The sequence below is a fragment of the Apodemus sylvaticus genome, chromosome 7, assembly GCF_947179515.1.
Source record: "Apodemus sylvaticus chromosome 7, mApoSyl1.1, whole genome shotgun sequence".
NCBI classification, from domain to species: domain Eukaryota; kingdom Metazoa; phylum Chordata; class Mammalia; order Rodentia; family Muridae; genus Apodemus; species Apodemus sylvaticus.
The window spans coordinates 87,236,057-87,260,313 of NC_067478.1; the positions used below are offsets into that span (position 1 = coordinate 87,236,057).

Here is a 24,257-nt window from a genome sequence, read left to right on the forward strand (position 1 = left end):
GAAGGAAGGAAGGAAGGAAGGAAGGAAGAGAGGAAAGGAGGAAAGGAGAGGAAAGGAGAGAAAAGAAGAGAAAAGGAGAGGAAGGAAGGAAGGAAGGAAGGAAGGAAGGAAGGAAGGAAGGAAGGAAGGAAAGAAGGAAAGGAAGGAAAGAAGGAAAGGAAGGAAAGAAGGAAAGAAAGGAAAGAAGGAAAGAAAGGAAAGAAGGAAAGGAAGGAAAGACGGAAAGGAATGAAAGAAGGAAAGGAATGAAAGAAGGAAAGGAATGAAAGAAGGAAAGGAATGAAAGAAGGAAAGGAATGAAAGAAGGAAAGGAATGAAAGAAGGAAAGGAAAGAAAGAAGGAAAGGAATGAAAGAAGGAAAGGAAAGAAGGAAAGGAAAGAAAGAAGGAAAGGAAAGAAAGAAGGAAAGGAAAGAAAGAAGGAAAGGAAAGAAAGAAGGAAAGGAAAGAAAGAAGGAAAAAAGGAAAGAAGGAAAAAGAAAAGAAAGAAAGAAAAATGAGTCTTAGTGTTCTTCACAATACCTAGGTTGTTGCCAAGAACGCACGGTAATGCTTCTAAGCAGACACTGCTACCTCTGGGGTCTGTACTTTTGAGCACACCTCTTTTCTCCTTATCAATAGCTGTGGGGCGATACGGTGCTAAGTGGCATTTATAAACCAGTTTTGTGAGGTTCGTATGAAATGCAGTATTAATATATTTAGTAGAAAGATTTTATGTAAAGGGTATTTACTAAAGCCATTAAGACACACCCCCTGGAGACTGCCTGTACTGATAATTTCTCTAGGACTCCTTTCATATGGGTGTACATGTGTCTATGGATATAGAGCTTAAAGATCTCACACACTCCTACCCTCACATTCACACACAAACACACTCTCACACACACATACATATGCACACACTCCCACACTGATACATACACATGCACATACAAACACACACACACTCATATATGCACACATGCACATTCACTCATATACATACACTCCCATACTCATACATACATGTGCACATGCAAACACAAACACACACATTCATATACACACTCCCACACTCATACATAGATGCACACATGCACATACATACACAAACACACACACTCATAAACACACACTCCCACACTCATACATACAGGTGCACATGCAAACACACACACACTCATATACACACTCACTCATAAACACACACCCCCACACTCATACATACAGGTGCACATGCAAACACACACACACTCATATACACACTCACTCATAAACACACACACCCACACTCATACATACAGGTGCACATGCAAACACACACACACTCATATACACACACTCCCACACTTATACATAGACACACACATGCACATACAAACACAAACACACATACTCATATACACACTCATAAACATACACTCCCACACTTATACATACACACACATGCACATACACACATACACACTCACTCATATATACACACTCATACACACACACAAACACATATTCACACACTCATACACTCACACAACACACACACATATTCACACACACACACACTCACATGCTCACACACATTCAGACTCACACACACACTTGCCCTTTAAAAGAATCTGAATATCAATAGGATATAGAAAATATAAAATAGAAATTTTGTATTCTTAGAATATTAGAATATAAGAATATAGAAATATTCTTAGAATAATTCTTTTTGCCTTGTGGCCTGCCTGCCTGTTTCATTTGCTGGGGCCTCTGTATATCTCGGCTCACTCTGCTAAAGTCTTGGCTTATTCAGCTTATTCAGAATTCTTACTATATGGTGTGTTACTTTTATTTCCTACTAACTCACACTCTGATTTGAAAAGGTGGCTGCGGTGACTAGTCGAGGAATAGGAAACTGGAGCGATTCTAAATCCATCACCACCATCAAAGGAAAAGGTAAATGATTTCAGCGCTTGTAGATTTCCAGAAGATAAAAGGAAGCCTTGGAAATGATCTTCTCTGAGCTGGAAAGGAGAAAGCTCCTCAGAGCCTCCCCTTCCCCAGCCCAGGCACCTTTTGGGCTCACAAAGATGTGAAGCCGTTTTGGGGCAGCCATTGGGTGTGTCTCTCCTCCCAGCATTGATTGACAGACATCATTACTCCCTTTGTGAGCTTGTGAGACTTCTAACATAGAAGCCCCTTTTCACTGAACACGGTTTGCACACTCACTTGTGAGTTGTTAAGGCACCTCACTGATGTTGGTGCCCCCTCCTTTGGTTACACAAGCTGTGTCAGGGCGAGGGGTAACACAGCCCCAGACCCTCACTGCTCGGCACCCCTGAGTTTATCTCATTGGTCCCTTAGAACAGCTGCAAGACCAGAGAGTAGAGAGTGGTGGGTCACTTGCCCTAGGACACACCTAAGTGGCAATGAGGAGGGCCAGAGCCCGACTCCAAGCCTGTGCTCTTGACCTTCCTGCTGTACACCTCCCCAGGGCTGAGCTCCCTGGGCCCCCTGGGCTGCTCTGTTTGCTGAGAGGCTGCTCCCTCTCCAGCACTTGGGCCTCCCCGGACTGAGACCTTTGCCCTTTGCCCTTTGCCCTTTGCCCTCTGCCCTCTCTGTCCTCCGTATCTAGTGGGAAGCAAACGCTCCCTTGGAGGGCGAGCAGGTGGAAGCATCTGGATGAAGGGTCCCGGCACCCACTGAGCCCCCGGAGAGAATGCCCCTCCTCCTGAGTGAGTTTCTCAACACAGCTGTGGCCCTGAGGACTTCCGTCCCATGGCCTTGCAGATATTAAAACTGATCTCTGTGGCCTGGGATGCTATTGGGTGATTCTCCTTTTACCTGAGCCTGTGAGAAGTCCTGAGGAATGAAGACTCGCTTCAGTTAAACTCTGTGGGACTGCCGATCTGGGTGGGAGGCAGCCAGAGTTAATGTTGTTGGCCAAGCAGCAGGCAGAACGCTGGCAGGTTATAAAGAGGCCGTGCCGAATCCACTGTCTTTGAGAGCCTATTGTCTTCTTAGTTCTCTTTGAAAATCTGGGCCAAAGTATACAGCCGATCCAAATCCAAAAGAATGGAGTTTGGAAGGCCATCCTCCCTGTTCCTGAGTTCAGTAAACACAAGTCGAATCTGCATCTGAAAATTATCCGGAGTTGTGGGTTCCTTCATTCCCTCCCTGGGATTTGGCCAAGTCGCAGCACCTCGTGTGTTTAGCTAGGGCCGTGTGCAGAGGGTAGCTCTGTACTGCACCAAAGAGTATTGCCGTGAAATTCCTGTGACCTGGGGTCTTAGTGGGAAAGGTGAAGGACAGAGCAGTGATACTAGCCGGGTTCATCCAGGACGGGTGCCACAGGGTAGCAGGGCGCCAGTGAGCAGGCCACCCGCTGTGGTGTGCATCCGCTGTGGTGTGCGTCTAGCACAGGACACACTCCCAGGAGTGTGTGACTCCTGGGAGTGAAATGTTGTCCTTATGCTGAGGGAACTGGGCTCTGGAGAGTTGTGAGCTGCCCATGGTCACCATGATTATAGTCCAAGCAGACTTTTCCATAGCGCCACACGCTGTCCTTCAGAAAGGACACGGGAGGGCTAGAACGTTGTTGTTCCCCATAGAGACATAGCTCACAGGGATCCTGACTCTTCAAGAGCCAGGCTAAAGCCGGGCTATGTGGGGACATTGGTACAGTGACATTATCTGCTCACCCTAATTGCCAGGCCAGCTGACCGAGCCAAGTTTGGTGAGTGCTTCACCAAGCAACAGTGGAGCCAGCCTCAGTCAGGGACAGGGTAGTGAAAGATATGGATAGCAGCTGGGGTGCCCTTTATCCTTGCTGAAAGGCCACTTTGTGTGCGGAGATGAAAGCTGTGAAGGCCCGCCTTCCTCACTTTCCACCCTGTGGTTTCTCTCTGACTCTTCTTTCTTTTCAGTGATCCAAGCACCAAATATCCGCATTGACAGCTACGATGAGAATTCCCTGAGCTTTACCCTGAGCATGGATGGTGACGTCAAGGTAATTCAGAGTTCTCAGACTGGCAGCTGGGCGGGGCTTTTCTCTGTGCAGGACCTCCTATAGATGCCTTAGTGCAGGAAGATTAGGGAACATGAAGGACCTAAGCTGGTGGTGCTGAAATACCAGACCTCGGTTGTTTTCTTCCCCCCCTCGAAAAACAACTCAATTCTCCACATGCAATTATTCTGCCTCAGCCTGGTGCCTTTCTTCTTTAACCATATAATTAAATGGTTCATGGCTCCAGCGCGTAGAAAGACTTGGTGTTAAGAGACTATGTGTACCCTGTAATTTTCAGCTTTATTGGATTTCCTGGTACTCGTGCTAATGCTGGAGTTCCCATTGTGGCAGGGCAAGCTTCTGGGGACAATGAGATGCCTTGGAGACCCATATGCTTTGTGTCTCGGGTAACCGCGGTCTCCTCTCCTCTGCTGCCGCTGGTCCCTTGAAGCATACACCTACATAACCTGTTCCACCACGGTTATCTGTCCCTGTGATCTTGCCAAGTGAAAGCCACTTTAATAATATTGTTTCCCATCTGCTGGTTCCTCTCTCCATCCTGCTCCATCTATGATGTTGTGACAGGGTGGTCTTCAGAGACTTAAGTACGTTTACAATCCTGTCTGTCCTCGGTTTTCAAAGAGGACTGATAGAGCAGATAGATGCCTTTGAGTAGACCTTTGTCACTAGTGTTTGGTCATCAAGACTTTTTTTTTTCTTGTTTTCCCACATGTAGTGATTTTTAGTTCAGAACCTTCTCTATTGGAGAACTTGGGGAAGGTCGTCTTTCCTGATTTTGTGGGTTTTATAAACCAGCCTTTATATTGACCTCTTGACCTTGACTAAGCAAAACCTGAACTGAATTATACCATTAACTTCCACTTAATATAAATAACTGAAGCTTATTAAAAACCAGAAGAAATATCTGTCCACTGAAAGAGACAAGGCCTCTGAAGAGGCCAGCTGTGCCTGGTGTAGTCATTGTGTCCTCTGACTGTGTCAGCAGATCATGTCTTACACTTTCTGGTTCTTGGCAGGTCAGTGGCTATGTGGTGAACCTTTTCTGGTCATTTGATGCCCACAAACAAGAAAAGAAAACCTTGAACTTCCGAGGAGGAAGTTCGCTGTCACACAAAGGTAATACCCTGAGCTACGTGGTGTGTGAGCAGGAAGGAGTGAGCTAGATCAGTGCTTTCCTGGGAGTGGAGCTTGGTAGGGTGGGGCTGGAAATGAGAGGAGGTTTTCTCTGGAGATGATTTTCTATAGACAGTTCATGCCCACTGAGGATACACCATCTGCACCCCCTGGACCCAGTAGAGAGGCTTAACTTGCTGATTCCTTGAGCTTTCTAAACCTGATGGTCCTCAGTGGAAAGTGGAACAAAGAAAAGCTCGAACCTCGAAGGAGCTGCATTAACTCCCACAGGCGGTTTTGCACTGTGTAAGAATCCATCTGGACTCCATTACCCGCTTCCTTTCTAGTTTGACTCCCCTCAGCTAGTAAGAGGTACACAAGTCCTGCTGAGAGGTTAGCATTCAGTAAATATTTGCCATCTACACAGAAGAACAAACAACCAAAAGGTGTGGGTCCAGTCCTTGCTTTCGCTGTACAGAGTGTGAGCTCTGTTAAGATTCTTTATCCCAGAGACGGTCTCACAGGAAGATTTTAATGCATTTCTAAGAGAAATCCTTGAATACCAAATGCTGCTTGTGGGTGCTGTGAATGGCATGGGAGCTTTCTCCTTTCCTCTTCTTCCAGACTGTTTGAAAGGACTGTCAATCACAATCTCTTCCTTAGTCTTAGGAAGGAGATCACAGGAATGCTGTCAACATCACTGTTGGCATTGTTATTTCTTATTATTACATTTCGTCTGTGCTGGGGAGTAAACTCAGGACCTTGTGCAGACTAGGCAACTCCTCTGCAGCTGAACTAGCTCACAGCCCTTGGTTTTTCAAATACCATTCATTATAGCTCAGGTTGGCCTGGCACTCACTTTGTAGCTCAGGCTGGCCTCATGTTGACAGTTCTCCTGTCTTAACCAGTTGGGTGCATGGGTTGCAGCTCTGACTTTAACAGGGACTGCTCTTATGAACATGGCTGTGACCATTTACTGGGGCAAGGGCAACTGCTCAGTGGCTACACCGCTGAAGAAAAGGACTCCCCATTCCTCAGCCAGTGTTTACTGTAACAGACTATGGATGTCCTTGTTCACAGATTTTGAGATCCTCTCTGGTTTCCTGAGACAGTTGGATTGATGGATGAATCTCAAGCCTCCTGTCACACAAGGCTAAATAACCACAGGAGTGTTATGCCAACTGCCCAAACAGCCAGCTTTAGACGTTATCCAGTCTCTAGGACTTACTTCGCTAAATACTAATAAATAGTAAATGAATTTACAAACTATCAAAAAATAGGGTGCATGTAAACCCAATCAAATCCTTGGCTGACACCCCACGTCCAGCCAGCCACAGCATCCCCCTTCCTTCTTTTCACAGTTACCAATCTGACAGCTCATACGTCCTATGAGATTTCTGCCTGGGCCAAGACAGACTTGGGGGATAGCCCACTGGCCTTTGAGCACATCTTGACAAGAGGCATCAGCCCGCCGGCTCCTAGTCTCAAAGCCAAGGCCATCAATCAGACTGCAGTGGAGTGCATCTGGACTGGCCCCAAGAATGTGGTACGTGGACAAGAATGACCATCCCAACCAAGGTAGTCTGAATCCTCCCCAAGCCTACACCCCCAGACAGCCACGGGGCCCCCTTCTCTGCTGCTCTTGCGTCTTTTCCTTACCTAAACATAAGTCGGTGGTCAGGCCATCGTGAGACTACCCTCTGAAGGGACCTGGCATCCCAGCCATCCCCCCACATCCCTGACCTCACTCTGCTGTCCTCAGAGATACTCCCTAGCATTTGTCACTGGGTAGACCGCACGTCGTGTGGAACGCTGTATTTATGTGCTAAGGAACTAACTCACTGGGGTTGATGGGCTTGGTCCACATCTTTTAATTTAATAGCCTCTGCTCTTTTGTATGGCCCACCATGGGGTGCTGACCAAAAGACAGTGATAAAGAACCCCATCCCCCCTCTGCACACCACCCCTGCCCCCGGAGGAGAGTCTACCCACAAGCAGTCACTAGTCTTTATTAGGAGGCTCAGCTTGGTGTGGGCCTACTTGTCCACTGAGCAGCCCTCCCGAGTAAATAAGGGAGATCCTTCAAAACAGTGGAGCAGCACACAGGGTCTGGCCTCTCTGTCCAGGCCTGTGCCGTGCCCTGGCGTGTGCGTTCACTGGTCCCACATAGCACCAGTCATAGGTGGTGAGTGAGATGAGGCCTGCTGTGGGCGGCCATATCCGGCTCCTGTCTCTCCTCACTGAGCTTTCTGGAAAGTGCTCACGGTTGTCTTCTTCACCATCTGGAGGGACTTTTCTTGTCTCCCAACTGCTCCCTTGACTCTGGGGCCCCATCCTGGTCACCCAGCTCATGCGCCCAGGCCCGACTATAATGAGATCCTCCTCCTCCTGAGTACCGGCCTCCCGTTTAAGCCATGTGGTTCACCTCTTCCTTTCTTGCTATCCTGTGTGCGGTTGCTTTCCATTCCCGGAGACCCTCCATTCCCTCTTCCCAGCTCCTTAAGGTAACTGATCCCTGGAAGGCCACCCTTCCTCTTCTCCAAACTCCCAGCTGCTGAGCAGAGTTACAGGGAGTGGTTGTGTTGTCTCGGTCAGAGGTCAGACACCCCTGTGAGCCCCCTCTCTGCACCCAGGACAGCTGTAGACAAGTTCTCTCTCTCTTCAGGCACCTGGCCTCCTGTTCGTATAGATACTCAGAGGAGGAAGTAGTCTGAGCCCACTTTACCTCCTTCACCTTGTTCCCTCCCACGTAAGCACGCTCAGCTGACATTCCTTGCTGTGTGCTTAGCTCAGTTCCCGCTTCCCCAGTCTGAGATTCCCTCAGCTTTCTACATGGACTGTAGAACATGCGTTAGGCATACCCTCGGTCACATGCAGCTCAGGGCCTCTATTGCAGCAATGCACTTTCACCCTGGAGGGAGCACAGACCTTGCCATCTCCCGCCAATGGTGTGCATCTTCAGGGCCATCTCAAGGGCAGACAACCTGCTATGCCTCTTCAAGGTCATCTCCAGGGCAGACAGACAGCTGGAGCCACAGTTCATTTTCTGTACTCCAGGCACCAGGAGGGGGATAGGCAGGATAGGCTGTCCTGCCATTAGAAGAACCTTCTGGACCACTCTACAGGGCACTTCTGCCTGCATCTCATCGGCTAATACCTTGTTACCGGTTCTTCCAGCTTCCAGGGTGGGAGAGAGCAGGGTTCTACTAAAAGGAAATGGGGGTCCCGGAAGGCTGGCTGCATCTGCCTCCTGTGTCCGGTCCACGTGCTGCCGAGATTCCCATGATGACTTGACACCTTCCAGGGCTTCCCACCCCACAGTGAAGCCACTCAGCTCCCCTGGCTGCTGTGTGATTGTATGATGTCGCCCCTCCTTGATGAGCCCCTCTCTGCTCCGACACTCCATGCAGGCCTCGGGACAGCATCCAGTGCTTCTCATTTGCTCTTGGAGAGGGATGGGCTGTTTTTCCCTTCTCTGCCCATCCCTCCTCCAGCAGAAGCTCTTTGTGAGCAGGAGCTGCTTCATGGTCACTTTTGCAGGTGCACACTGGGCATGCCCATTCCTAAGTGTGTCAACATAATACAGGTTGAGGGAATATTTCTCTGGGTACTTTACAAGCCCTTCCAAGGTTTTAAGTTAGCCATTTCAACTCACGAGGACACAGACCCACCAGCTGATGGATGACCTCTCCCCCTTCTCTACCTTTACTAGGTGTACGGTATTTTCTACGCGACATCTTTCCTTGACCTCTATCGAAACCCTAAGAGCTTAACTACTTCACTCCACAATAAGACCGTCATTGTCAGCAAGGATGAGCAGTACTTGTTCCTGGTAAGCTTTCTGCACCAGGGGAACATGAGTTCCGTATTTAAAGGAGATTTACTAAGCCTCGGGGCCCTTGAGCTCAACCTGAGAATGGGGGACCTGGGGACCTGGATTCATCTTCTGTGTAAGTTCCCACAGCCAGTTTCCTAAGTGCAGCTTAGTGGTGGAGCATTGATCACTAGGCAAATGAATTTAATTCAGATAAATAAAATGCCTCCATCAAATTCACTCCTAGCAATCTAGCATCCGTAGTGTTACACATAGATGTATGCCAAGCTGTGGAGAAAGGTGTGTGTGAGCTGTCCTGCTTTGCTTTCTACTGATGAGATGAAGAACACCGTGACCAAAAGCAACTTGCAGAAGAAAAGGGTGACTTCATCTCACAGGTTAGAGTCCATCACTGAGGGTACTCAAGGCTGGAAACAGGCTGGAGCTGACACAGAGGCCACAGAGCAATGCTGTGTCAGTGGCTTGCCTCCTGGGACGGCTTAGTCTGCTTTCTATAGAACCCAGGGCCACCTGCCCACGGTGGCCCTGCCTACAGTGTGCTGGTCACATCAATTATCAGTCAAGAAAATGCCCCACAGACTTTCCCACCGACGGCTCACCTGACGTACCCTCTTTCCAGATGACTCTAACTTGTGCAAAGTTAAGGAATCAAATGAAGGTAGTGCGTTGGCCAGTATTACTGACGAGTACAAAAGATCTAAAGACAGCCTGAATCTTTCAAGGAAAGAAGATTGGTAAAATAAGTTATGGCTTAATCCATGGAGTAGAATATAGAATAGCTGTCCAAAAGAAGATAGTGATGAATGTACCCATATGGGAAAAAAAATCCAAATCTATATTATTAATTTTTAGGACAGAAAGCATAGTTTGTGAAACAGATTTTTACAAGGTAGGCTTCACACACACATCTGAGTGTTTGTGTGTGTTTGTGTGTGTGTGTGTGCTTACATATGTCTAGGGCATTTCTGGTCAGGGAACCATTTTATATTATTTTGTAATAGTCGAATTTTAATTGTGATCATGTGTCATTAGCATATTGAAAAGCAGTTTAGCGGGGGTTGTATGAGCCCATGTGCTACTGTTCTTCCTGTGCGTGCTTGGGCCGTAGGTTCGGGTGTTGATCCCTTACCAAGGGCCGTCTTCTGACTATGTTGTGGTGAAGATGATCCCAGACAGCAGGCTTCCACCTCGGCACCTGCATGCAGTCCAAATAGGCAAAACCTCAGCAGTCATCAAGTGGGAATCGCCCTATGACTCTCCTGACCAGGACTTGGTGAGTCGGCAAGGCATACATGTGTGCGTGCATGCGTGCGTGCGTGTGTGCGTGCATGCGTGCAGGGTCTGGTACTATAACAGGTAACACAGGCATAGTGGCTCAGCTCAACTGGCCTTGCCCCCATGTCTGTGTGGTCAGAGACAGATCTTCGTAGGGACCCCTTATGAGTTGGCCTTCCTCCATCATTTCCTGCCACGCTCTTTCTTGGTTCTTTCTCACCTACCCACGTCCCCTTCATTAACCAGAGTGCAGCGCATGAAGGCCTGCCGGCCAAAGCCAGCACAAAGAGCCCCGCCTGCTCTCCCCCAGGCTGCTTCTCATACAGGGAGTGCAGAGGGAAGGACACACAAGACACACAGGAGACTCCATCACCAGGAAGAATATGAGACTCAGCAGCCAAGAGGAAGCCACACTGCTTAGGTGTAGGGGGGTGAGGGACAGAGGTCACAGCAGTCCAGGGTAAGGAAGAGTGGGGTATTTCTAGGAATTTTATTTTTAGCAAGGGATAGCAACTTCTTACCGAGAATCTCTTGGTAAGGGATCTTCCTTTGCCCTTCTTTTTCGTCCTCTTTTCTCTTCCCCTTCCCTTCCACCCCTCATCTAGCTGATGCTTATGCACGGAGTTCTGGGCACACATACTTATTATAAGATCGACCCTGGCTATCCCAAAGACTTTCCTAAGGGTGTTAAGTTTTTCCAAAAGGCATTAAAACTTGTGAGGTTCAGAATAGTCGACCCCATGCCTGAGTTCTATATCTAACTGCACGTTGTTGGAAGGATCTGAGAAAAGAATTGTGTCTGTATGGAACACACACAGACCTTGTCTCTTATTATTCTGTGAACAAGGTGATAGGTTAACTGTCCATAGCTGTGGTGGTTTGAATAAGATGACCCCCATAGGCTCATATATTTGAATATTCAGTCACCAGGGAGTGGAACTGTTTGAAAGCATTAGAAAGTTTAGGAGGTGTGTCCTCTCTGGAAGAAGTATCACTACAGGTGAGCTTTGAGGCTTCAGGAGGTTTGGGGATCAGGAAGTAGAGCTCTCCAGCTAGTGCCTCAGCACCAGCTGTGCAGCCATGCTCTCCACCATGGTGACCATGATGTAACCTCTGAAACTGTAAATGCTTTCTTTAATAAGAATGGCCTTGGCCACGGTGTCTCTCCACAGTGATATAACCGTGACTAAAACAATGGTACTTACTTTATGTAAAGTATTGTTAATAATCAGTAACTGATTTAACGGGCCTTGCTTCTGACTGCTGCTTAGAGCCTCCCTCTGTCTGTCTCAGTTCTACGCCATTGCAGTGAAAGATCTGATCAGAAAGACGGACAGGAGCTACAAAGTCAGATCTCGCAACAGTACTGTGGAATACAGCCTCAGCAAGCTGGAGCCTGGAGGGAGATACCATATCATTGTCCAGCTGGGAAACATGAGCAAGGATTCCAGCATAAAAATCACCACAGGTGAGCCTGGCTCCACAGTAAGGACCGCATCACTGTAGCCTGGGCACAGGATCTTAAGACACACAAGCCATATGGTACAGCAGACCCAGGCAGGGCTGTGGGTTTTCCTGGGCTGTGGCAAGGGAACTATGGCTCAGTGTATATAAATATTTATAAATACATTAAATGCATTAATAAATAAATAAATACATGTACATATATTTATATACAATATAACATATATGATAAATATATAATATATATTTACAGAAGACTTCAAGAATACAGAAAATAAGAGAACACATATATCAAATGTTCATGTATATACATATATATGATATATATGCATATATATACATACATATATGTATATATGTGTGTGTGTGTGTGTGTGCGTGCAATTCGAGGACTTAAATTCAAGAATGTCTAGAATACTAACCAGGCAAGCACTCTATCACTGAGCTACACCCAACCTCTGAGTCTTTTCACACTGCCCTCCCTTAGTGTGTCTTACAGAGGCAAGCTCAAGAGAATTAAGAGACCCGACAGTATTTCCCAGCTGACAATGGTCCTCTTGTTGATCAGGCGAGCAACATGGAGGGTAACGAGGCTGTGGGACTAGATTGTCGGTTAGGCTCCCGTCCAATGAGTGAATCATGAGCTCCGCTGCCTCCGTATCAGCATACAGTATCAGCGGTTGTCACGTGGGCCCAGGCTAATTGGTGATGTGCTGGACTGGGACCAATCCCCATGTCCTCCTCAGGGCCCTGTGTCCAGACATAACTTGTTCTCCCTCGTTCTTCCTTGCTGCCTCTGCCCGCCCTCTGCTTCTGTCTTGCCTCCATTCCCAGGGGCTATAATTTTAGCTACTGTCCAAGATCTCGTGGTTAACTGACTAATAACAATGGCAGCAGGGCCGTACTGAGCAGCGTTGGTGTTTTATCTCCGTTCTCCCAGCCCTTGGATGCTGGGAGCGGTCTTAGCCTTTCTGCAGACGAGGAGACAGAGGCTCCTATGTGTCTACTAACTGCACCTTGCTTATTCTTGCGCTCTCAGTTTCATTGTCAGCACCTGATGCCTTAAAAATCATAACAGAAAACGACCACGTTCTCCTCTTTTGGAAAAGCCTGGCTTTGAAGGAAAAGCAGTTCAATGAAACCAGGGTAAGTTCCTAGCACAGCCTCAATGACTCTGGACCTCTGGCCATAACTCTGCTTTAGAGATGGGTTCATTAACAACAGGCTGGCAGACAGCGTGAAGGAGGGGGGGGGGGAGCACTGGGCATGGCCATATGCTGATGAGGGAAATGTTTGTATTAAGCTCAAGAATGCCTGCCCTCAGCACTCACCGGCCACACACTTGTCCTCAGAAGAAAGCAGTGAGTGGGGGACTCATGGTGTTCCCTGAAGCCAAACTGTGCTTAGCATGAGAGCCCAAGGTCCCTTTCCCGACCCTTTGGCAGCTAGGCTATGGTCTCAGCACCAGGAAACTGAGCCAGTCTCAACCTTGCACCTTGTCACAGACGGTCTCCCCAGAAGGAGCAAGAAGCACATGAAGATACTTTGTTGGCTTATGGAAAATACCTTTGTTTTGTGATTGGCGGGCCAGTACTCTGTCCACCATGGGAAGGAAGGAGGGGTGAGAGCCAAGGGCCTTACCCAGGAGGGTGGGCTCATTGTTAGCAGAGCTGGCTTGGTCCCCTTGAAAGAAAAGAACGAGCACAGCAGGTCTGTGAGGATCTGGCTACCATCACCTGGAGGACCAGTGTGGGTATAGAGCCCAAGGGTTTAATGCAGTGTAACATGATATCCAGGCCTTGGAAGGCCTCACCATACATGAGACTCCCACAGTTCCCATATCTGTGCCATCTACGTGGTAAATTTCCTTAACAGTATCAAATCCACCCAGAAAGACGCCAGTTTTGAAAAGTGTGCTGACAGTAAAGTATTCCAGCAGCCCCTAGCAAGCTAATAACAAAGACATGAGCAGGAAAAGAACAGCCCCTAGCAAGCTAATAACAAAGACATGGAGCCTGCGAAGATCTTTGAGGGAGTAGCCCTAGTGTGGGAGGCAGCTGGGAATGGTGCTCTGGGAGTATAAGTTAGTTCAAAGTTCTGTAAGTCTCTTCTTACTTATCAGAAACATTGAAATGTTCACATTCCTTGATGTAGTTATTCTAAGATTTTACTATGAGAAAAGCAATGCATTAAAATTTGATAGAATCTACTTCATGATAGGAAGAAGAAACATACATGGTAGTAGGAAGTAGAGGTGGCTTGTATACATTGTTTCATCTTTCATTGTTTTGTTGTAACATATTTTTACAAATGTTCCTCACTGGATTCACACCAGATGGTAAATACTGATTGCTAGCTGATAAGAAGAGGTGCAGATACAGGATGCCAGGCAGGTGTTGGGAAGCACAGCTTGGTGTCCCGTTGCCACTAGGGGAGCCTAACTGGGCAGCAGAAGCTGTACAGGTTCCATTTCCAGTGGAGGGTGCTGGCACAGGTATTGCTTCTCCTCCTCCTGGTTTAGCATCAGAGACAATTTCATGGAGTAGGAACAGAGACTGACAATGTGGTGGACTCCAACGTGGACAGAGTTTGGCACTGGAAGGTTTGGAGGGCAGCAGAGAACCTGGCCACCACCAGCCTGATCCCAGCTGGCATCCGGGGTCTGGCCCATCACTTTCCTAGGACAACAGTCAGGGATTTCCTGAGGTGATAAGGGGAGAGATTATCTCATCCTGTCCTCCTTGGAAGCATTTAAGCAGGTTGAAATGTGTTTTAGAAAGATCATCAGAAAAAAGCTTAGTGCATCTAAGCCCGCAACCTGCTTAAGTGCTTCTGTGTCTTAAGTGCATCAGGCTGTCTGGCTCTGGGATCAGGCTAGAACGAGCTAGAAAGCAAGGAGACGGGAAATGAATGACAGGGGTCTTCCAACACTCTGTGGTAGGGAGGCACCTACCTCCCTTTCTGTTTGTATGTTCCCTGGTCTAGCCAGCACCCACGGCCACCAGGTGGTGTCACTAGTCAGATCCCTAATTGCATAGTATTACTGAGATGCCCAGGCTCTTTGAGGCATTGGCATTGCTGGACACAAGCAGCTGTCATCTGGAAATTTGAGTCTGTGGTGGTTGAAATGGTTCTCCTCCACACATACCTTGTACTTCTTCTCATGCATGTTGTCAGTAGGGTAAGTCCTGTTTTCTGAGTTTAATATCACAATCACATCATCAAAAGAACCAGCAAGAAAACAGAAGTATATTAGCATTCATAAAAGCCTGTAGTAAGGTCTCACCTATAGCTGGAACTAGTCACAGAAACCATCATGTCCCTTATCCAAACCTCTGAATGGTCCAGTGTGTGCTTGTTTTACAGGGCTACGAGATCCACATGTTTGACAGTGCTGTGAATCTCTCCGCTTACCTTGGGAATACTACTGACAATTTCTTTAAAGTGTCCAACCTGAAGATGGGTCATAATTACACTTTCACGGTCCAAGCACGCTGTCTCTTTGGTAGCCAGATCTGTGGGGAGCCTGCCGTGCTGCTGTATGACGAACTGAGCTCAGGTGAGTGTCCGTGTGGCCGTCCTCTCGGGGTCCTGTTCTGAGGCAAGAGAGGCACTTGATGGTTTTTCTAAAACACATTCCAAGTACTGCCTGTGTGTCAGAGAAAGTCACTTAGGTGCCAACCTAGTTGGGTACGGATGTAGTTGATAAATATGTCTTGAGCACCCATGGTATTATAATTGCAAGATACCCCACTGAGTGCATTAGTTACTTTATTTTCTTATTACTGTGTCTAGATATGATACAGGAAGGAACTTGAGAGTGGAAGGATTTGGCTGGTGGTTTGGGGAGATATAGTCCATCACAGAAAAGAAAGCATGGCGGCCTGATCCTGAGGTGGCCGGAGCCTGAGGCAGCTGCCTTGAGCTGATTAGCACTTAGGACGCAGACTAGACTGTTGGTGCTTAGCTCTTTTCCTCCTCCATTACATCCCAGCCCCAAGCCCATGGGGACAGTGTCACCTGCATTAAAGGTGGGTCTCTCTCCTCACTTCCTCTGAAAGACCCTCAGAGAAACAGCCAGACATCTGTCTCAGTCTTTCATTGGATGGAGGAAATCCAGTCAAGGTAGCAAGGAAGACTGCCATCAGGCTAGAAGATGAGCAGGAGTATTGTTGATGGCTTTCACCTCCGAGCCTTCAGGATGCTAAGAGACCTGTAATTCTCCACGCCGCTACCTCACCCCATATTGTACTGTTACCACTTCCTGAGTAAACTCTCTCAGAGAGTGGATACTTCCTTCCTCTACCTCCCTCTGGAGAGTCATGGCAGAGTCAAGGCCCTGGGGAGGTCCTACAGAAAACGAACGGCCAAACTCTTAATAATAGACTTTCTCCTCAGTAAGCCCTAGTTTTAAGCAAAACCGCATGTTAGCATGTGAAGTGCACATTGGGAAAACAGTCATGAGGTCCCCAACAGCTGCTTTCAGAGAGTCAAGCTGATTAGCATCTCAGAAGTCCAGTCATCCTCCAAGCTCCACCGGGGTGGGGGTGGGGGTTCTTTAATTTACTACCTTACCATCTAGGATAGGCTGGAAAATATTAATTTCCTGGTTAGAAAAGGAAAGAAATTAAGAGAGCGTACCTAGTGAATTGCTAGATTAAGCCCACAAGAAATGGCTGTTCCCTGGTCTATTTTGATGGGCATTCTGTCTGCCTGAATCCCTGTGCTCTCGGTGGGATCTCCCCCCATACCAGGAAACAACCCAAAGCTCTATAGAGTCTATGCGTAAGGAATGACTGCCTCCTTTGCTGAAAATGATCCCAAACGTCCATTTCCCTGCCCCAAGTTTAGACTAGCCCCAAGGCCTGGAATGAGATGTTTGCTCACTCTCAAGACGATGGCCCTACTACAACAGGTGTGGAGCTGAAGAATGGGAACTGGCCCTTTCTTCAGAGCCCAAGTGGGGACCACCGGATCTATCTATCAGTGAGACATCTAAAGCCAAAGCCGGGATTTGTTTAAGACCTTGAGAAGGCAGCAGCATTGTCAGGTGATGGACAGCTGAGCAGCTTAGGAGCCAGCTTTTAAAAATGTCAGCTGTATATGGAAACATTGTTTCTCTTTTTGTACTTAAGAGAAAGAGGAGGGGGGAAAACCCATAAAACTTCATGAGCTGTTGAGTCACTGCTGCAGTAAAGGAATCTCGTTTATATCACTTAACGGAGCTTCAGGTAATTGCAATGTAGAGTGACTTTGGTGCCAAGTAGGGGAAATAATTGCAATCTCGTTAATTAGTGGTCTGATTTCACATCCTCTTATGTAAGGCAAGCAAGCGGCCTTAAGTAATAATGCTAATGAAATCAGCGTTGATGCCCCAACAAAGGTCTCCCTTCCAAGAGATTATCTAAATAACCAACAAGGCAGTGATTAGGAGTCTAATGTAATTACTGTATTTGCATGTGCAAGGCCCACGGTCTACGGGCTCTTGGTAAGTACTTGGGAAACATCAAGCCTTCACACATGTGCTGGAACATGTCATGTAAGAAAAGCAAGCTGGTTTGTTGGAACCCTTGTACACACAGGGCTTTTTTTTTCTATCTTGGTGGGTGGGCGGGGCGTGGAGAAGTTGCCCGGTCCCTCCTTTTCTGGCTGGCCCTCAGCTAGGAGGCTCACTGGCAGGGATTCGTCCCTCCACAGGTGGAGATCCGGCAGTGGTCCAGGCTGCCAGGTCTACTGATGTCGCAGCTGTGGTGGTTCCTATCCTGTTCCTGATCCTGCTGAGCCTGGGTGTGGGCTTTGCCATCCTCTACACCAAGCACCGCCGCTTACAGAGCAGTTTCACCGCCTTTGCCAACAGCCACTACAGCTCCAGGCTAGGCTCGGCCATCTTCTCCTCCGGGGATGACCTAGGTAAGTAACCAGGGGTGCCAGGGGCCAGCGAACACCACCAAGTGGGGAAGGCTCAGTACATCCTTCCGGGGCAGGCGTCCCTCCAGTGCTCCCACTCTTGGGATCTTTGCCTTTTCTTGTTCCTTAATCGAAACACCACATTCTCTGTGGTTCTATAGTCCTGGCCCCAAACAAGGGAGAATGAGGGAGTACTGCTGGGCCCTGGCTTTGAATGTTCCCCAAATTTCAAAACAATCCTCAGACTTGTCCACCTGACCCTGGTCTAATCCTTCCTCTGGAGGGCTTCAGAACAAAAGTATCACGTCTCTGGTCAAGTTCTATGTAAAGCCCTTGAGTCAGCCAGACCTGTCTCCATGGCTAGCACAGCCTGTACTGGCTTCTTATTCTCTGGAGTTATGCACAGTAAGGGAAAGAGGGAAATCTTTGGATCCCTATGAGAAGTCCCTGCGTGCTGCCAGCCCTGTGCTGGCAGAGCTCGGAGCTGGGTCATGTAATGTAGAGGATGTGGGAAAGGCTCCCCCAACATCATAGCACCAGACGTGAGTTTGCGGAGTTACTTCTGTAGGCTAGTGTTGCTGCTTTTCTGTGTACCGAGCAGTGTGTTTTCCACTCCAGTGATCCTATGAGATCATCTGTATTCCCCTGCCTTCTCTGTTTCCCTTCTTGATAATCAGCGAGCACCAGGAGCCCCCTGACTAGGTTGGCACCTTTTGGTTGGTCTATTAGGATGCCATTCAATAGCCACTATAGCTAATCACCCAGAGTCTCAAAGGAGCAGCCTTGAAGCCAGCCAGAGGCGATGCCCTCAGAATTCTTAAGCCCCGCCCCCCAGTCTCCATTTCCTCATAGCAGTTCAGATTCAAAAATGCAGACAAAGAGAACTCAAGTAAGAGAAACCAACCTACCCATTTAGCTGTAGGAGATAAAAGTCACCTTTCTACAGGTTTTACCAGAAATGACTATTGAAATTAGTGTGGTCACTTAGGGATGGGGAGAGGGTGACCTGAACATGGTGCAGGTAAGCCACTCTGGGCTTCAGAACCACGTAGTGTTGCTTTAGCTGGGGTTCAGGGGCACGGGCTGAGTGGGGGCATGGGGGCCATTTCGAACCCTGCCAGAACTCACCAAGGCCTGACTGTTTTATCTCCAGGAGAGGACGATGAAGATGCTCCCATGATTACTGGATTCTCAGACGATGTCCCCATGGTGATAGCGTGAAGAGCTTTTCTCATTAGAAACCAAATGGTGTAAATATTTTATTTGATAAAGATAGTTGATGGTTTATTTTAAAAGATGCACTTTGAGTTGCAATATGTTATTTTTATATGGGCCAAAACTACAAAAAAAAAAAAAAAGGAAGGAATGAATAAACTTTGTAGTATCAACTGTGAACTTGAAACCAGGTTGATTTTAGTAACATTATTTGATTTGACATTGATGTCATCTTACAGGGCTGTGCTTGCTGGGCATGCTTTTAAGTCCATGAGATCATTTTGCTTCATTAAGTTGACCATTATTTTTGTTTTTCTAAGACACAGAAATGTATTTAATAAAACCTTCAAGAGAGAGAAATGGATGGGGCACAATCTCCTTGAAAACTGCTCAGACTTTCCATCTCGTTTGGGTTTAGTTTACATAAGTATGTGGGTGTCTTGTGGGGGAAAGGCTCTGTGCTATTGTTTTGTTAATTTATTGGGACTCTGTATAAGGCCATATTTTAGTGGCTGTCTGAAACCCCATGTGTGAAGGGCCCCTTGCCCAACAGGGTCGGGTGGAAAGCAGGAGCAATCTGTTTTTATTTGCTCCTGTGTCAGGGACAGGTCTTTGGCAGAAGAGAATTCTAGGTTCCTGCTAGATTCCAATTCAACGGCCCTGTAGCCTGGGAAGCCCTGCAAGCCATAGGCCCCTGTCTCCTAGGAATCCGTGGGCTCTTACTGTGCATGTCTCTGTACAAAGTGTACCTCTGGAAGCTGCCAAGTGATAACACTGCTTTCTTATACACTGGGATCATTGTCACTTGAAAAAAAAAATTACTGTGGTTGTGGGAGAAAGTTCTAGATCTGTGCCATGATAGATAATGCATTGCAAATGTATGCCATGTCTCCATTTTAAATTTGAGTTTTCCTTTTGTTTTTACTCACCACCAAAGAATCCAAATGTAAGATTTTTATATTGGGTTTTAACCACTGACGCGTCCTCAAAAGTCCATTCTGATATATGCAGTCATTTTGAATTTGGTCTGTGCCTTCTCCGGATCCCCTCCCTCTCCTCCTGCCTCCCTAGCCTGTGCCCCAACTATCTGTAGAGAGTTTGTAGGTATTGCCAGGGATGGAGATGATCTAGACATTTGACTATTTGACTTCTCCATCAGTTCATTTGCTTTCTCTGTTAAACACCATGATTGTCTAAACAAGTCTCCACCCCTCGACCCCTTTGTATCATGTCAACGGTCACGTGAAAGTTCTGTGGACTCCCTTGTGGCCTCAACCCGTCCTTCAGCCTGACGTGTAGGCACTGATGTCCAACCTGTCGTGACTTGTGCTGTATGAACAACCTCGCCGAGGATTTCCTCCCAGCGGAAAAGCAGCGAGCTCTGCGAATATCCCAAAGTTATGCCTCTGAACATGTTTTCTATATGCAAGTTTTGTGAAACCTGCCTCTTTCCCGTGCAATGTGTCCCTCCTCACAAGTGCTTAGTTTCTTTTAACTAGCAGTATCATTCGTGGGTGGTAATAGAGTCTCAGTTTACCCAGGGGTTGTTTGGATAATAAGAGCCAATTTTTCTTAGGATATATATGTATATTTAATGAGCATTTTGACCTGTAGATATATAGTGTGCCGTATGGCTGTAGCTCCTGGTGTCAAATGCTGGGAGTAAGGAGTCTTCTTACAAATTATGTTTCTCCTCTCACCTTCTTTTTCACTATTTCTCCCCCAGACTGGAATTTTCTCAGCTTTATCTTGTCTTGCTTTGAAGTTTTGCTCAGCGTTCCTCCCTTCCTACCACTTCCACTTAAAGTCCTTTAAGTAGCTGAAGGATTAACAGTCTGGTGGGAGGCAAGCCATTGAATTGAACCACTAGGAAAGTATATTTTCTTCTTTTCTTTTCCTGCCGAGTTTCAGGTGGCATTTGTAGAAGCTGGTGTGAGAGGCGACGAGGCATTATTTTCTATTACTCCTCAGTGAAGCCCCTTCACAGAGCATATGTCTCCGGCAGGCAATGGGAGTTGTTGTCAAGCATCAGACCCGGTCCCAGGGCCTCCCGATGCTGATCCGTAGTACTGTACAGGCCCACCGCCACCCCTCTCCTCGGAAGATGCACTGTGCTGTTTGAAAACATGTAGCCATTTAAGGCTAGAGTATTTTATATAAACAGAAGAGCTTAGGTCCTGAAGACCAAGGCAGATAGATGCAGCTATGTGTAAATTGTATATTTTTGTGAACCTCTCAAGCACGCACTCCTGTTTTCCCTCTGCTTTGTGGAGGTTTTGATGTATTCCTGTCATCTGCAAGAGTCCAGAGGTTGGACTGACAATAGGAAGTGAAAATAAGCTACATGTAGTCTTGGCAGTTCCCGCCTCACAGGGAATGAAACATAGGGAACACCAGCTACTAACTGATTTTTCTCTTTTCTATATTAAATACCCTTTGAGATTTATGGGGAATGAGTCTATGTGGATTTAGTGACAGAGCAGAGTTCCTTTAAGGACTCTTGGAGAGGGGTCAACTGCTTGATGCCTGGCAAGCTGGAGAGCTCAGCCTGCTGCCAGGCACCTGGCTGGCACCCTGACTTTGGGAGGAGCAGCTCTTGAGGCTGTACCTCTGATTGCATCACTGTATGACTGCAAGCTGGCCGGGGACACTCCCTTGTGTTCTCTCCTATCCACATGGCCTGCTAGATTGAATTATATGCTCCAGTATATAGAACAGGCCCTTCAGAAGGCACTAGTTGTCTGGAAGTGAGCTGGGAAGGCCCGTGGTATGTTGAGCCCCTTACAGGTAAGCACCAGTATCTCTCTGATGCACCTGCCTTCAGATGCCCCTGGGGGTCAGCACAACTAGCAAGACCCCTAGTGCCCTGGTTCCAAACCCATCTCATGTGTTAGTCTCATAAACAGGGCCATGGTGAGTTCCCTAGAATTCTCTTTCCTTCAGCAGAGAGGTGAGGGGTCCCCTCAGGAGAGACTCAGCCATATATCTAAGTTGAATCCCATCCCCACCGTAGCAGTAAGAATTGACTTTAAACTCTGCAAAAGCTTCCTTCTGTTGGGGATTGTATCTCCACATTCCTGTCATATTTTTCTTAGCTGGAGTGTGTGCTGCCTTTCAGGTACAACTTTCGTGTAATAAAAGCCAGAGCATTAAGTTTATATAGACCACTTTCTATGCAAGACTGAGATACGGACTAGGTTCCAGGAAATGTGCGCCGTTGGCTCCATAGACAAGAAGCGCACTGTCAGAATAGCATCGCTGAGCGGAGCGGAGGGAGGACCAGTTGCATGTGTTTCTGCCCACTCGTTTTGAGCAGCCATGTTATGAATTTAACCATCAGAGCTGAGTGACAACCCAAGAATGGTACTGGTTTCCTGTGTAATGACGTCGATGGGCTGAGCATGACTGCCAGGGCGGAGCATCATTACCCTCAGATTCCATGTCACTCCTCGTTTAAAGACTCTTGTTGAGACGTACTAAACACTTTAGGCAAAGTCAGAAGGATCTGCAGCAAAATAAAGGCCTGTTCTGCTCTTATTTAAAGTGAAACACTGTGTACTTGTTTTTCTCCAAAGTAAAATTAGGTTATTTATAACTTCAATTGCCTCGGCTAGGTTTCCAAGTCACTGATTTCTGCTGAAGATTTTACTATGTTGTTGCACAATTTTAAGATAATTTTTTTTGTCTTGGTGTCAACCTTTTTCACTGAATAAAAATTTAACTGGGTTAAAAAATAAAATAAAGACACCGCCATCACCTATTTAAATATCCACTGTGTGTGTCGTAAAGTTGTTCCTTTGAGTGCAATAAAGATAGCTTAACACAGTCTCCAAAGCAGCAGCTGATTTGTCTCTTTGAAGGGGGTATTTATGTCATAGAGGAGAGAACATTAAGACCCAGGATAATTTTGTTATTAAGGAGCTACTCTCGGATGGCACACAATGTTTTATGCTGACTGACGCGTGGGAAGGGCGGTGGTGGCTGCTTTGAAGTAAATAGAATTGTTCCATAGGGCTGTTGGCAAAAGTGCCTCGCCGAGAACTGTAACTGGGCATGGGACAATCTGTTAAGGAGGCAAGCTTGGAATCTACAAGAAAAAAGTGCTGCAGTGCAGGTGAGCTGGGTGCCCAAGGACATGTCTTACAGTGAGCCCGAGAGGGAAACGCTACATTTCTCTCTTAAGGACCACTAAGTATCAAACATCTAATAATGCCGGATCAGGAGATGGTCAGAACAGGTGGTTTTCTAAATTTTCAGCATCTCCAGCATGTTGTGTTTGTATGGACGTGGACCCGAAACGAAAGTCTGAAGTTTTAGTTTCATGGATGAGTTAAAAAAGAGGAACAGGGAACTATGTCTTCCTCTCGCCTGTGGTTCTCCACTTGGGGCTCAAGCAACCTTTTTACAGGGATCACCTAATGCCATCTGTATATCAGACATTTACACAATGATTCATGACAGTCACAAAATGACAGCTATGTAGTAGCAATAAAATAATATTTATGCCCGGAGGTCATCACAACATGAGGAATTGTGTCCAAGAGACACAGCATTGGGGAAGTTGAGAACCACTGGATTAGAGGGAAGCAGACAGTGAATGGCTAAGCTAGCTTCAGTATTGGGGACTTCTGACCCTAGGCCTGAATTCTGTAACCCCATGCTAACCGTCACTCATCTGCCACTCAGCGACAGAATGAGAGCAGTGTTTGGACACGTTGTACCAAGAAATCCCAAAGGGTATTGTGCTATCTTAGTTTGAGTTTCATTGCTGTGAAGGGACATCATGACCACAGCAACTCTTATAAAGAAGCATTTTCTGTATCCATTCCTCTTTTGAGGGACATCTGGGTTCTTTCCAGCTTCTGGCTATTATAAATAGGGCTGCTATGAATATAGTGGAACACGTATCCTTATTACATGCTAGGGAATCCCCTGGGTATATGCCCAGGAGTGGTATAGCAGGGTCCTCCGGAAGTGACATGCCCAGTTTTCTGAGGAACCGCCAGACTGATTTCCAAAGTGGTTGTACCAATTTGCAACCCCACCAGCAATGGAGGAGTGCTCCTCTTTCTCCACATCCTTGCCAACACCTGCTGTCTCCTGAGTTTTTAATCTTAGCCATTCTGACTGGTGTGAGGTGAAGTCTCAGGGTTGTTTTGATTTGCATTTCTCTAATGACGAATGATGTTGAACATTTTTTAAGATGCTTCTCAGCTATCTGAAGTTCTTCAGGTAAAAATTCTTTGTTTAGCTCTGTACCCCATTTTTTAATAAAATGTGGTATATATACACAATGGAGTACTATTCAGCCATTAGAAACAATGAATTCGTGAAATTCTTAGACAAATGGATGGATCTGGAGAACATCATACTAAGTGATGTAACCCAGTCTCAAAAGACCAATCGTTTTTTAAGATGCTTCTCCGCCATCCGAAGTTCTTCAGGTGAGAATTCTTTG

General features: G+C 46.9%; 1 protein-coding gene across 2 annotated transcripts in view; it reads left to right on the forward strand.

The window, feature by feature from the left end:
* Positions 1-22,627, forward strand: part of Sorl1 (sortilin related receptor 1) — a 162,761-nt gene extending 140,134 nt beyond the window's left edge. For both annotated transcript variants that reach the window (XM_052188613.1, XM_052188614.1), the window contains 11 exons: positions 1,847-1,919; positions 3,890-3,972; positions 5,007-5,106; positions 6,465-6,649; positions 8,816-8,935; positions 10,047-10,211; positions 11,507-11,681; positions 12,717-12,823; positions 15,044-15,236; positions 17,375-17,587; positions 18,738-22,627. In XM_052188613.1, coding sequence (XP_052044573.1) covers positions 1,847-1,919; positions 3,890-3,972; positions 5,007-5,106; positions 6,465-6,649; positions 8,816-8,935; positions 10,047-10,211; positions 11,507-11,681; positions 12,717-12,823; positions 15,044-15,236; positions 17,375-17,587; positions 18,738-18,805 — 1,482 coding nt within the window. In that variant the 3' untranslated portion in view covers positions 18,806-22,627. The remainder of the gene's footprint in view (positions 1-1,846; positions 1,920-3,889; positions 3,973-5,006; positions 5,107-6,464; positions 6,650-8,815; positions 8,936-10,046; positions 10,212-11,506; positions 11,682-12,716; positions 12,824-15,043; positions 15,237-17,374; positions 17,588-18,737) is intronic.
* The last annotated feature ends 1,630 nt before the right edge of the window (positions 22,628-24,257 follow it).